General features: G+C 38.5%; 3 protein-coding genes across 3 annotated transcripts in view; 1 reads left to right on the top strand and 2 right to left on the bottom strand.

Moving 5' to 3' along the window:
* Positions 1–1274: 1274 nt before the first annotated feature.
* CBG27290 lies at positions 1275–1394 on the bottom strand (the record flags this gene model as incomplete). Its single annotated transcript, XM_045238429.1, has 1 exon — positions 1275–1394. The coding sequence occupies one exon, from the start codon at positions 1392–1394 to the stop codon at positions 1275–1277; it is 120 nt and encodes a 39-aa protein (XP_045100554.1).
* Positions 1395–1773: 379 nt separating this feature from the next.
* CBG22809 lies at positions 1774–2804 on the bottom strand (the record flags this gene model as incomplete). The annotated part of the gene is made up of 4 exons (XM_002638223.1): positions 1774–1837; positions 1992–2053; positions 2097–2158; positions 2777–2804. 4 exons carry the CDS (start codon positions 2802–2804, stop codon positions 1774–1776), a joined length of 216 nt encoding a protein of 71 aa, XP_002638269.1.
* Positions 2805–5831: 3027 nt separating this feature from the next.
* The window catches only part of CBG22810, a gene marked incomplete at both ends in the record, with an annotated part of 11833 nt that continues 3612 nt past the window's right edge, over positions 5832–14052 (top strand). Inside the window, 7 exons of the mRNA XM_045238428.1 lie at positions 5832–5992; positions 6250–6320; positions 8421–8719; positions 9690–9913; positions 11474–11642; positions 11960–12061; positions 13045–13239. Of these exons, the coding sequence (XP_045097664.1) occupies positions 5832–5992; positions 6250–6320; positions 8421–8719; positions 9690–9913; positions 11474–11642; positions 11960–12061; positions 13045–13239 (1221 nt within the window). The remainder of the gene's footprint in view (positions 5993–6249; positions 6321–8420; positions 8720–9689; positions 9914–11473; positions 11643–11959; positions 12062–13044; positions 13240–14052) is intronic.

Raw genomic sequence — 14052 nt, 5'->3', positions numbered from 1 at the left:
TTCTGTGAGAGATATCAAAAAGTGGTTAACTGATAAAATGTTGCTGATATTATGATAAACATTTTGTTAGTTGACAACTTTTTGATATCTTTCAAAAGAAGTGAGATATATAGGCTCAAAGTGGACGGTTCGAAAGGCATTCTATTAGAGTGTTTACGGTATATGATTTTAAGATTCTCAGATTTCTAGATTTTTACATGTTTCAAGATTCTCAGAATTCGAAGACTTCAGGATTTTCAAATTTTAGGATTTCTGGATTTTAAGATTTTCAGGTTTTTTAGAGATTTCTGGATTTTCAGGGAAAAACATTTCTTGGAATCTGAAAATTCGGAAAGATCGAAATTTCATAAAATCTAAAAATCTGAAAACATGAAAATCTGATTCAGGAATGACTGAATCTTAGAATCCACGAATCTTGAAATCTCGGATTCTCAAATTATCCAATTTTAGATTTTCTGGATCTTCAATTCTGAAAATCTGAGAATCCAAGATTCTTGGCTTCCCAAATTCTCCACGTCTTCCTTCCCTTGCCCTTCATCCTTCATTGCTCATCCTAATCCTTGACGCACATTATAACTCCAAAACTAATCACAAATCCTTCCAAAAACATTGAGCAAAAAATCCCTCTTCCATTGCTCATCTTTTTTTTTCTATTTATTCCGAATGCTCTTCCTCTTTTGCCCTAATCTAATCCCCACACTTCTTTTTTCATCTCTTTTGGAGCCCCCTTCGGTGCTCCGGATGTGTACGTGTACATTTAGTCCTTATTTCCCATCCGCACGGATTTATATGAAATCCCTTTCATAAATCTCTGGAAGCCCCAATTTCCATTTCCCAGATTTTCGCCAAATTTTCTCATTCTTATTAGAATGAGAATTTCCACATTTGAAGCATTGAAATTTTCAATTCTTAGGTCATGACCTAGATTTCAATTCTTAGGCCATGACCTAGATTTCAATTCTTAGGCCATGACCTAGATTTCAATTTTTAGGTCATGACCTGGATTTCAATTTTCAGGTCATGAACCTGGATTTCAATTTTCAGGTCATGACCTGGATTTTAATTTTTGGGCTTTGACCTAGATTTCAATTTTTGGGTCATGACCTAGATTTTAATTCTTAGGTCATGACCTGGATTTCAATTTTTGGGTCATGACCTAGATTTCAATGTTTGATTTTGGACATGTTAAAATTCAGGCATTTTTCGCAAAAATGCTGAAAATCCGGAAATCATTGGAATTTTCGTATTCCACTTGTTTGAATTTTTTTTGTTTTCTAAATTCTCTTCACATTTTCTATCATGTTTTCATTGAAATCGTTTTTTCTTCGGCCGTAGTATCTTGTAAATCGTGCCGTGCCGCCCGGGTGGTCTCTATCTATCAAGATGATGACCATATCATCATTTTTCTTCTTCCTTTTTTTCCCGTTGTTGTTAAAAGTTTCGAAAAATCGATTTTTCCATTTTTCTGTCAATTTTGACCGATTTTGAGGCATTCTCGGGCGTCGCCGGCAACTTCTGGCCGGAGGCTGGTCGGCTTCAGGATGGAACTTGGTCAGATTCCGGCAAAGACATTGTGGGAAGCCGACCAAGATCCGACAAACTACCGGCCAACTTCCGACCTCCTAACAGCAGGGGCCGGTTCGGTTCGCGTTTATTGATGTTTTTATAGAGAAACATCGCATTATGTAGAATTTTATTTATTAAAAAAAAAGAATTATACATGAAAATGAACAAAATTAGGGGAAAAATACAGAAAAATAAGAAAATCATGATTTAGATTTTTAAATTTTGAAGATGTCGCTGTGAATCGTGACGAATACAGGAGAAGAGGCTATGTCTGAAATGTGAATAAAATTAGATATTAATTCAGAAAATAGGAATTGACCTGATTAACTTTCTTGTCTTTCTTCGAATTTTCTAGCATCCAGTTATTTCTTTGATTCCTGGAAACAAAACTTCCAAAAATACAGTTTTTTATCAACAAAAATTACCTTCTAGTTGCGATATCTCCCAAGCACTTGACATTAAAAATGTTGACTTGAACTTTATTTATCTGAAAAATTTAAATTATGACAAGAATTCAAAGAATAAATTACCTGATAAGTTTCGTACTCTTTTTTTCGAGAACATCGTCTGTTATTGTCTCCGAAGTACTTGTCTGAAAAAATGCTCCAAAAATTGAAAGGATGCAACTTTAAAGGAGGACTCCGACCAAAAATTTTTATTGCATTAAAATGTGTTAAAAGTTATCTGTTTTTCAAATATTATTGCGAAAAAATTCAAAGAAAATCCAAAACCCCCGAAAAACGGCGTTGAAAAGGAAGAAAATTCAAAAAATGGTGCCGCCGGGGGACGAGGATTTTCAGTGAGAAACCTAGGCCACGGCACCTGACAGCCTTTTTTTCAAGTCGCCGACAGTGGTTTTTTACGTTTTTTACCTGCCGGACATGAAATTGAAAAAAATCCTGAAAATTTGCCACGTAGGAAAGGCGCCCGCTGCCGTGGCCTAGGTTTCTCACTGAAAATCCTCGTCCCCCGGCGGCACCTTTTTTGAATTTTCTTCCTTTTCAACGCCGTTTTTCGGGGATTTCGGAATTTTTTTGAATTTTTTCGCAATAATATTCGGAAAATAGATAACTTTTAACATGTTTTAATGCAATACAAATTTTTGGTCGGAGTCCCCCTTTAAAACAAAGTTTTTAGGGAAACGGCAAGAAAAATAGTTTAGAAAACAAATTTAAAATGAGTGAAGCACGCGCCGCATAACACGCAGCACCTTCAAATTCCGGCCAAAATCCGATCATTGTCCGTCCCACTGCTGCGGTGGGCAGCTTCTGACCCAAAGCTGACCAAGATCCGTCCAAAAGCCGAACCCCCTCAACTTCCGGCCAGAAATTGCAAGCCGACAGCCGAGTTGTAAATCTTTTTCCTAATTTTTAGGTTAAAAAAGCGCAAAATAAGTGAAAATATACAATTTCGAGTTCGTTTTGAATTCATAATTCCTCTTTTTTTTTCATATTTTTTCTGACTAATTTTCGCGATATCTTTCGCAGTTTTTTTGAATTTTTGAGATATTTTTGATTTTCTAAAATAGGTGCGGTGAAAAATTTTATTGCTTTATTTTGTGCAGAAATTCATGTAGATTCCCATAAAAATGAAGAAAAAATTCGAAAAAAATTCCTTCATTGAGAAAAACGGCATCGAAAAGTCAAAGTGGGAACCGGTGGCCTAGCGGCCAGGTGTGAGTTTTCTAGGCCAACTGCCGGTAAAAGCGCGCGAAATTCGAATTTTTATTGATTTTCAGTGTTTTCTCTGATGGTTTTTAAAGATTTCAAAGTATTTTCGTTAATTTCCTCCCAGGTGAATGAAAAAACTTTTTCTCAATGAAGGATTTTTTTTTGAATTTTTTCGTTATTTTTATGGGGATCTACATGGAATTCTGCACAAAATACACCACCTTTAAGGTTATTTTTGAGTAATTTTTGACTTTTTTTCAAATGGTTTTGGTCAATTTAAAGAATTTTTTAACTCTTTTAGACAAATTTTTGGGTCATTTTGAACCACTTTTTGAGTATTTTTTTGCCGATTTTTCCCTTATTTTCGACTATTTTCAGCCGTTTTCACATGATTTTTTGACTTTTTTTTTTTATTTTTTCCAATTTCCCGCCTAAACCTGAAAATTGAAATTTTCGAAAATTTTCGCCTATGTTTCGACTGAAACGTCGCCTATATAAACTTACAATTTCTCTTTTATTTTTTCAGTGTTATCAGTTTTTATCAATTCGACACGTTTTCTCTTTTTCAGCGACCTCTCCGCTATCTGCGGCAGGGAGGAGCATGTGACTGTGATTGCCTAGAAAATGCAAAAAGCAGAAATTCGGCCATATATTTAAGAGCTACGTTTTCGAGCCACAATTTTCTAAAGATCGAAAAAAAAATTCAACAAAATAGTTGTTTGTTTTTTTTTTTGGATTTCTAGGCCAAGGAATCTACTAAAAATTTCAAAAAAAATCGAAAAAAATAAGATTTTCTCGCGTTCTTTGCCTTTTCTTCCTCACTCGGAGCCCATGGCCTAGAAATCCGCAAAACCTCTTCCATCTCCCCTTCCCCTCCTTCCAATCCCTTTTAGTGTCCCCCTCCCGCCGCTTCCCCCCGCCATTGCCTTTCCGTGCAAATGTCTCTGCGTCTCTATCCCTGTCTCTCGCTCTCTAGCACTCTCTCCTCCCGCCACACTCTCTGGCTCCATCGTCCTCCCGCGGGCCTGAAGCGGGCCAATATAGAGGTCTAGAGACGACGAGAGAGTATTGGAATCTAGGAGAGAGCGAGAGAAATGGAGAGACGCAGAGAAAAAGAGCGAGAAGGGACAACAAAACGGTTGACGTTTATACCTCGTGTGTCTATGTGTGTTGGGGTGGGAAAAAGATGAAAAAAGAGAAAAAGTGGGGAGTTTTTTTTTCTTTTTTTGTTATTTTTTGGGAACTTTGTTCTTGTTTATAGTCACGTTTTTTTTTGCATGATGACCCGGTTTTAATCGATATGAAATGAAATAAATTTGATTTATACGCACCGCCCGTTTTCCCTCCCCGCCGTTTTTTCATCGATTTTTCGCGGCAAATTTTGCAGTTTTTCCGCGAAAAATTGACTTGAAAACGTCAATTTTCGTGTAAAATCGTCGAACAAATTTGAAAATTTTGCTATTTTTTGCTGGAAAATGTTTGAATTTTCGGCGAGAAATCGGACATTTTCGTGTGAAAATCGTCGAGAAAACTGCCATTTTTCAACGAAAAATCATACGAAATTCCAGTTTTCCGCTCAATTTTTCACCAAAAAATCGCAAAAAACAATTCAACTTTCGATGAAAATTTTTGATTTTCTGCAAAATTTTTTTCGAAATTTCGTTTTTCGTCCGAAAACTGTTCCTTTTTCTGTTTTTAGTTGAAAAAATCAAATAAAAACTAACCGAAAATCGAGAAAACTTCAATTTTTAGCAAAAAAGAAAATTTTTCTGATTTTACATTTTTTTCGATTTTTCTGAATTTTCCCTCAAAAAAAAACTTATTTTCCGGCCAATTTTTTTTTCAAGACTATTTTCCAGTTTTAAAAACCTCAAAATCTCGATTTTTGACCTCGAGACCCCAAGGTTTTATTATTTTTCTTTTTCGCAAAATTGTCAATTTTTCCGAATTTTCCTGTGACTTTCATGATTTCCCATGTCTATTTTCGAATTCTCCTCATTTTTTTCACCTTATAAAATCCTGAAAACTCCAGAAAAACTCCCAAAAAATCGAGAAAAATCTGAAAATTCGGCGCTGAAAAAAAGTTTCTAGGACAATTTGCATGCGCGCTCCACAGTGTTTATGAAGTATTTTTGGAGTTTCAGAGGTTTCAACGCCTGTTTTCTAAGCAAAAATGTGCTAAAATTTGTTGAAAATAGCCCAAAAATGCTGAAAACCCAAGATATTGGTTAATTTGAGCAAGCGCACTCCACTGAACCCTGTTTTTTCGCGTATTTTTTTGAATAAAAAAACGACGATTTTCAGCGTTTTTGAGCGTTTTTTTGCGTATTTTCGCTCAAAATTTTCAAATTTCCGCCGAAAAATCCTCCTTATCATCTTTTCCGCTGTCTTCCCTTCCCAATTTGACCCAATTTTCGCGTCGAAAAACTTTCACTTTATCATAATTTTATTATCTCTTTTCTTCTTGTATTTCGCGTCTAAAATCAATTAAAAACAAAATTTTTTAAATAAAAAAACATTATTTGCAGAAGTCTCTTTCTCTCTTCTCTCTGCACTCTCTCTCCCTCTGGATTCTTCCAGAAGACAGAATTCAGAATGCACGGAGCCGGTCACAGTTTGACGGGCGCCCCGCATCAAATTCCGCCGCCACGTACTCAGGGAGCGGCGACGGGCGGCCAGCAGCTCTCCGCCACCGCCAATCAATTCGTCGATAAGATTGATCCGTTCCACAATAAGCGTGGCACTTCGCGACGGCTGTAAGTGGCTTTTAGAGGCTTTCTAGGGGGCTGGAAGTTGAAAAAATGGATTTTCAGGTTAAAATTGGTCTGGATCCCATGAAAATTGTGCTGGAATTCGACAAGAAAAAACTGAAATTTCGAAAAAAAATTTCAAAAAAAAATTTTTTTTTGTAGAAAATTCAAAATTTCAGCTGATTTTAAGCGATTCCGGCGTTATTTTAGCTGAAAAAACGTTTTTTTGGAGCTATCTTCACCTAAAAATCCCCATTTTCCAGACGCATCAACAACAGCAGCCGCTACAATGTCGACTCGGCACAGGAGCTCATTCAGCTTCCAATGATCAAGGGTAGGGCTTAAAAATGAATGATTTTTGAGTGAAAATGAGCCAAAAATCGAGAAAATCAACCGATTTTAAGCAAAAAATCGTGCAAGATCAGTGAAAGCACACCATGTCCGAACTATGGATTTCTAGGCCACCCAATGTCAATTTTAGCTCAAAATGGCTCAAACATCAACTAAAAATCGTTCAAAATAGCTGAAAGCACACCATGGCCGAACTTTTTGGGTTTCTAGGCCACCGAGGCAGAAATCCCGTTTTTAGCCGATTTTTTTTTGCGATTTTGGACATTTTTGGCTCTTTTTCGACAATTTCTAGCAGATTCTCGTCGATAATCGCAAAAATCATGGAAAAGTGGATTAAAATGACCCAAAAATATTGAAAATTGGCTGAAAATCATGGAAATTCACCATGGCCGAACTTGTTGGGATTTCTAGGCCACCGAGGCAAAACTCGGTTTTAGCCGATTTTCTTGCGATTTTCGATACTTTAGGCTGATTTTTATCGATTTTCAGCAGTTTTCAGCTGAAAAATGAATCAAAAATCATGAAAATTGGCTTAAAACAACCTAAAAATAGAGAAAATTGGCTAAAAACTGTCCAAAACCACTGACCGCACACCGTGGCCTAACTTTGTGGATTCCTAAGCCGTCTGGCTATTTTTGGCGGATTTTGACGATTTTAGGTCATTTTGAACCGATTTTTATGATTTTTAGGTTGATTTTCAGAGATATTTAGCCACTTCAGCCTATTTTCAAATTAAAATAAGCCAAAAACCATGAAATTTGGCTAAAAATGCCCCAAAAATATTGAAAATTGGCTAAATACTGTCCAAAACCACTGACCGCACACCGTGGCCTAACTTTGTGGATTTCTAGGTTCTCTGGGGAAAATTGAGCCGAAAATCGCCAAAATTCATGAAAATTGGCTGAAAATGACCTGAAAATCGTGAAAAAAAGTCCAAAAGCACTGAAATCACACCATGGCCTATTTTCAGTGAATTTAGCGTATTTTCAGCCGTGTTCAGCTGAAAAATAAATGTTGCGAATTTCGACATTTTTGGCTCTTTTTCGCCAATTTCTAGCAGATTTTCGTCGATTTTCAGGGGAAAATGAGCAAAAATCATGGAAAAGTGGCTTAGAATGACCCAAAAATGTTGAAAATTGGCTGAAAATCATGGAAATTCACCATGGCCGAACTTGTTGGGATTTCTAGGCCACCGAGGCGGAACTCGGTGTTAGCCGATTTTCTTGCGATTTTCGATACTTTAGGCTGATTCTTATCGATTTTTTCAATCGATTTTCAGCTAAAAAGTGCCCTAAAATTCATAAAAATCGGCGAAAAATGACCCAAAAATGATGAAAATTGGCTAAAACTTGTCCAAAATCACCGGCAGCGCACCATGGCCTAACTTTCTATAGTTCTAGGCCACCGAAGTTTTTGCCGAGATTTTAAGCTTTATTTTAGGGATTTTAGCGTACTTTCAGCAATGTTCAGCACATTTTTTACTAAAAAATAAGTTTAAAAATCATGAAATTTGGCTAAAAATGACCCGAAAATAGAGAAAAATTGCTAAAAATCGACCAAAAGCACTAAAAGCACGCCGTGGCCTAACTTGTAGGATTTCTAGGCCAACTGGTTGTTTTGAGCGAATTTGAACGATTCTAGGATGTTTAGGACCCGATTTTAGCCAATTTTAGACTCAAAAATTGGATTTTTGGTCATTTTTGACCGATTTTAAGCTATATTACGTCATTTTTAGTCAATTTTGGCCCATTTTTATCCGATTTTAGGCTGATTTTAGGCGACTTTAGGCCAGTCTATTTTCAACTAAAAATGAGCCAAAAAACTGTGGAAATTGGCTGAAAATCGTCCAAAATCACTAAGAGTACACCATGGCCTAGCTTTTGGGGTTTCTAGGCCACCATCGGATCTAGGATGTTTGAGAGCGATTTTAGCCAATGTTAAGCTCAAAAAATTGGATTTTTGGTCATTTTTCACCGATTTTAAGCTATTTTAGGTCGTTTTCAACCGATTATAGGTTATTTCGAGCCAGCTGAAGCCTACTTTCAGCGATTTTAAGCCAAAATTGTCGACATTTTTATTCCAGACACGGCCAGCAACGAGCAGCCAGCCCTGGTCATCGAAAAACTCGTCCAATGCCAGCACGTCTTTGATTTCTACGATCCGGTTGCTCAGCTTAAGTGTAAAGAAATCAAGCGAGCCGCCCTTAACGAGCTGATTGATCATATCACGTCGACGAAAGGCGCAATCGTTGAGACAATCTATCCGGCGGTGATTAAGATGGTCGCCAAGAACATTTTCCGCGTCCTGCCACCGTCTGAAAATTGTGAATTCGATCCGGAAGAGGATGAGCCCACTTTGGAGGTCTCCTGGCCTCATTTGCAGGTTTGTTTGGGCTGAAAATGACCTATTTTTCCCTATAAAATGGTCCATTCTTAGGCAAAAATTGCAAAAATCGGATAAAAATGATATATTTTGAGCAAAAAATCACCCAAAAAACGCTAAAAATCGGAATTTTTGAAGGTGACCTAGAAAACGCGAAAATTGGTTTTCTAGGCCACCACTGGAAAAATCATGAAAATCGACCAAAAAATCGCTGAAATACGTATTTTTGTCGTGGTGGCCTAGAAAACGCAAATTTTGGATTTCTAGGCCACGCGTTTTGGGCAGTTTTCGTAGCCTAGAAACCTAGAGATTTGGATTACTAGGCCACCAATCTGTGGCCTAAAAATACTCCAGAGCGATTTTCTAGGCCATCAACGAAATTTGAATTTTCTCCCAAAAAATAGATGGCCTAGAACCCAAATTGTGATTCCTAGGCCACCGAACAACTCGTGGCCTAGAAAACCGAAAATCACAAAAACTAGGCCACCAATTTTTAAAAAAAATTTCACAAATTTGAAGCAATACGTGGCCTAGAAACCCTGGAGAAAGTTAGGCCACTAATAAGAACTTTTTCCGGTGGCCTAGAAATCCAAAAAGTGCAAATCTAGGCCACGAGACAGCTCGCGGCCTAGAAGCCTGACTTCTTGGGTTTCTAGGCCACGAGAAAGGCGTGGCCTAACTTTTCATATTTTCGGATTTTCTAGGCCACCAACATCTATGGGTCTAGAAATATTCTACAAGTGTTTTCTAGGCCTATCACCGTGGTAGCCTAGAAAACTCAACTTGCGAAAGTTAGGTCATCATGTTCAAATGGCCTAGAAAACACACTATTTTAAGAATGACTCGAGATTTATGGTGGCCTAGAAAACCAATTTTGAAGTTTTCTAGGCCATCACTTCCAAAAGTTTGATTTTGACGATGATTTTCCGACGATGATTTTCAAAAATCCGCAAAAACCCATTCTCTGCAGCTGGTCTACGAACTGTTCCTCCGTTTCCTCGAATCGCCGGATTTCCAAGCTTCCATCGGAAAGAAGTACATTGATCAACGATTCGTGCTGAAACTGCTCGACTTGTTCGATTCGGAGGATCCGCGCGAGAGGGACTTCCTGAAGACGGTCCTTCATCGGATTTATGGAAAATTCTTGGGACTGCGGGCCTTTATTCGTAAACATATCAATAATATGTTTTTGAGGTGAGAAATTGGTGAAAAAATCATGAAAATTGGCTAAAAATCGTCCGAATTCACTGAAAGCCCACCATGGCCAAACATTTTGGATTTCTAGGCCACCGAGGTAAAAACCCGTTCTTAGCCGATTTGTTTGCGATTTTCGACATTTTTGGCTCTTAATAATATATTTATTTATTTGCTATCCGCTGCACGGAAAGTTCTCAAAATTTTAGATATTTGAGGGCGGAAATTTTAGTTTTTTGATGCCTGTAAAAATTTGAGATTTTAGAAGTCACGTAATTTTACGAAATTTTACGAATTTTGAAGTTTGGTCTGGAATTTCAGTTTTTACAATTAGACCTGAAAAAACGAAGCTTTTGAATAACTTTGAGATATTAGGCTGGTACAAAAGTAATGCGCGTTTTTGATTTACTTTATTACTCCCGTCCGAAATCAATGCACGTTGCGGCCGAAAATTTAGTCAAAATCGCAACGCCGGTCGCACAGCGAAAACAACAAATTGATGCATGCGCCTTTAAATACCGTACCTTTTTTTTTGGGCCTTATTTACCTGTTTTTTCTATTTTATAAGAAAAATGAATTAAAGATTTATAAGAATTACACAAAATAATAATATATTTATTTGAAATGCATGGGGGAAATCGATAGATAATTAGGCAAGAAATGGGACCTGTACAAATAAAAAAGTAAAATTACCAGACGGACCGACTAGAGTCCTGTAGGTCAAGTGGGAGGGATCAGAATATCATGAGGAATCGCTCCTACTCGCTTAACAAACGCCACCGGACTGAGCTTAGAATTTATCATCTTACATACACGGTTCCACATAGACAAGTTTCTGTGAAGGAAGCAGTCAAAGTATTGACCGTTGATTTTGAACAAATACGGGGCTCTGTTAGAATGGCTGGGAAGAATGTAGGACGACATAGAGGGAAATGGTATGAGTTTATAACAATTTTGTGATAGGTACGAAGAACTAGAAGGGTGCGGCGATGAAGGGTGGTTAGCCTAGAGAACTGGGATAGGCGATCGGTGTAGGAATTGAAGGGCATATTACATCTCTGAAAGACTTTTCTGGTGAAATAACGAAGAGGAGATTCTAGTTTATTGGCTAGTGTAGCATTGGATGGATCGAAAAGTTCACAACCGTATTCGAGGACCGGTCTAATGTAGGTGTCGAAGAGACGGAAATATAAACAAGGGTTTTTCGATTGGAACGTTTTCAGTATTTGGCGGGACTTGAGTTTATCAGAGTAGGCAATAAGATTGATGTGTTTGTCGAATTGAAGTTGATGAAAATTGTCTAAAAATGACCCAAAAAATCATATAAAATAGCTGGAAATGAGCTGAAAATGAGCTCAAAGTTCTAAAAAACGGCTGAAAATGACCCAAAAAATCGAAAAAGTCGTCCAAAATCCCAAAAAATCCACCATGGCCTAATTTTTTGTGATTTCTAGGCCACAGAGGCAGAACAACTCGGTTTTAGCCCATTTTTGCCTATTTTTGGGTCATTTTCAGCCCATTTTCAGCCAAATTGCTTACCGAAAATCCCCGAATTTTCAGATTCGTCTACGAGACGGACTCGTTCAACGGCGTCGGCGAGCTTCTGGAGATACTCGGATCGATTATCAACGGATTCGCGTTGCCGCTGAAACAAGAGCACAAGGTTTTCCTGGTCAAAGTGCTCCTTCCACTTCACAAACCCAAATGTCTATCGTTGTATCATGCTCAGGTATGCGTTTTTAGAGCGAAAATCGCTCAAAAACTGGATTTCTAGCTCAAAATTGACTGAAAATGACGTTTTTTCGGCTAACAATCGATCTATTTTGACCCGAAAAACGTTAAAAATCGTCTAGCACACCATGGCCGAACTTTTTGGAATTCTAGGCCATGACTCGAAAAACCTAAAATTGACCGATTTCGACGTCAAATTGGTCAATTTTTGTCGAAAAAATCAATTTTCTCGACCAAAAAATGCCTATTTTTGACATTTCTGACGCCTTAAACACCCAAAAAATGACCCGGAAACCCTAAAAACACGATTTGCAGCTCGCCTACTGTGTCGTCCAGTTCATCGAGAAGGACTCGTCGCTCACTCCGCAGGTCTTCGATGCGCTGCTCAAGTTCTGGCCACGTACATGCAGTAGCAAGGTAGCTATTATATACCCAAAAATCGAAATTTTCGTCAATTTTTGACCAGAAAATTGAGTCTTCCCGGCAGTTTCGACCTGAAAATCACGTTTTTGGGGCTGAAATAGGCCCAAAAACCATGAAAAATGAATGAAAATGAACTAATTTGAGGTTTGGTGGCCTAGAATTCCCAGAAATGAGATTTCTAGGCCACCTATAACAAATTTGGCTCAGGTGGCCTAGAGCTTCAGATCGCAAGCTCCGCCCACTTATCATAATATTGGTGGTCTAAGTTTTCTACAAAATTCAAATTTCTAGGCCATCAAGCCAACTACTGGTGGCCTAGCTTTCTCCATTTTGGTTTTCTAGGCCATCTCGGTCTAATTCGTCCCCAGCTGGCCTAGAAACCGCATTTTTTAAAATTCTAGGCCATCCCAATTTGGTTTTTAAAAATGGCGGAGTTTAAAAAATGAAGCTCCGCCCCTTTTGGTCTTCCATTCCATCCTGGTCTTTGTCTGAAAGGGGGGGGGCGGAGCTTGCGATCAAAAGCTCCACCCCCTTCTTTCATGAGGGATAGAGACCTGGATAGAATGTAGGATCAAAAGGGGCGGAGCTTAATACTCTAAGCTCCTCCCCTTTATTGAAGTAGCAACATTACCTAGAACAGAATGGGCGGAGCTTAACAGTAGTCTAAACTCCGCCCCTTTTGCTCCTCCACCCCATCCTGGTCTTTGTCTAAAAGGGGGCGGAGCTTGTGATCAAAAGCTCCGCCCCTTTTTTTTCATGATGGATAGAGACCTGAATGGAATGTAAGATCTAAAGGGGCGAAGCCAATCAACCTAAGCTCCGCCCCTGATCTAATCTAGCTAGTGTTCTAAAGCACCACCCCCTAATTCTTCGAATTTTTGAATGGGCGGAGCTTAAAAAGGAAGCTCCGCCCCTTTTGATCCCCTACCCTCCTCCCTATTGATTACACTGATCTAATCGTGCTCCGTTTTCTGAAGGAGGTGATGTTCCTTGGCGAAGTGGAGGAGATACTCGACATCATCGAGCCGGAGCAATTCAAAAAGATCATCGATCCGTTGTTCCGTCAGCTAGCCAAATGCGTCAGCAGTCCGCATTTCCAAGTCGCCGAACGGGCTCTCTACTTTTGGAATAACGAGTATATTCTGTCGTTGATCGAGGATACCTCCAGTTTGGTGAGTTTTTGAGGGCTTTTTCGGAGGAAAAATGATTCAATTCGACCTAAGATGACATGAAAACGAGCAATTTCATGCTAAATTTGCCTTTAAATTGATATTTCTAGGCCAAAATTGACCCTGGAACGTCCCAAAACTGACAAAAATGACCTAGAAATCGAAATGGCCGAGTTTTCCGGATTTCTAGGCCATCAGAAAATTGAAAAAAATTGACCAAAAATAGCCCTAAACCTGTCAAAATGGCTCAAAAAACGAAGAATTTTCAAATGAGCATGGCCGAGTTTTGGATTTCTAGGCCATCGAGTTTTAGATGAACCCAAAATGGCCGAAAATCGACCAAAATAAGCCTAAAATCGGTCTCAGAAGGCCAAAAAGCCTAGATGGCCGAGATTTGGATTTCTAGGCCACCAAGGCGGAAACATGTGAAAACAGTCTAAAAACAGCTTTAAAAATTTTAGGTGGCCGAGTTTTGGAGTCCTAGGCCACGGATCTTGAAAGGCAAAAAACAAAAAAATTCACTAAAAATGACCCAAAATTGTCAAAATAGCTTTAAAAAAACGACGAAAATTCAGGTGGCCGAGTTTTGGATTTTCTAGGCCACGACAGAAATACATGAAATACCAGGAAAAATTGTTGAAAATGGGTCGGAAACTCCAGAAAAAAATGAGCAGAAAATCATCAAAATGACCCAAAAGTCTTGGTGGCCGAGTTTTGGACTCCTAGGCCATCTAATTTTGATGAACCCAAAAAGACCAAAAACTGACCTTTACAGTTTCGAATTTGTCAAAAATTGCCCAAAATGAGCCTAGAATC

Source organism: Caenorhabditis briggsae (assembly GCF_000004555.2).
Source record: "Caenorhabditis briggsae complete genome, chrV, whole genome shotgun sequence".
Lineage (NCBI taxonomy): Eukaryota > Metazoa > Nematoda > Chromadorea > Rhabditida > Rhabditidae > Caenorhabditis > Caenorhabditis briggsae.
This window is presented reverse-complemented; position numbering and strand designations above follow the sequence as displayed.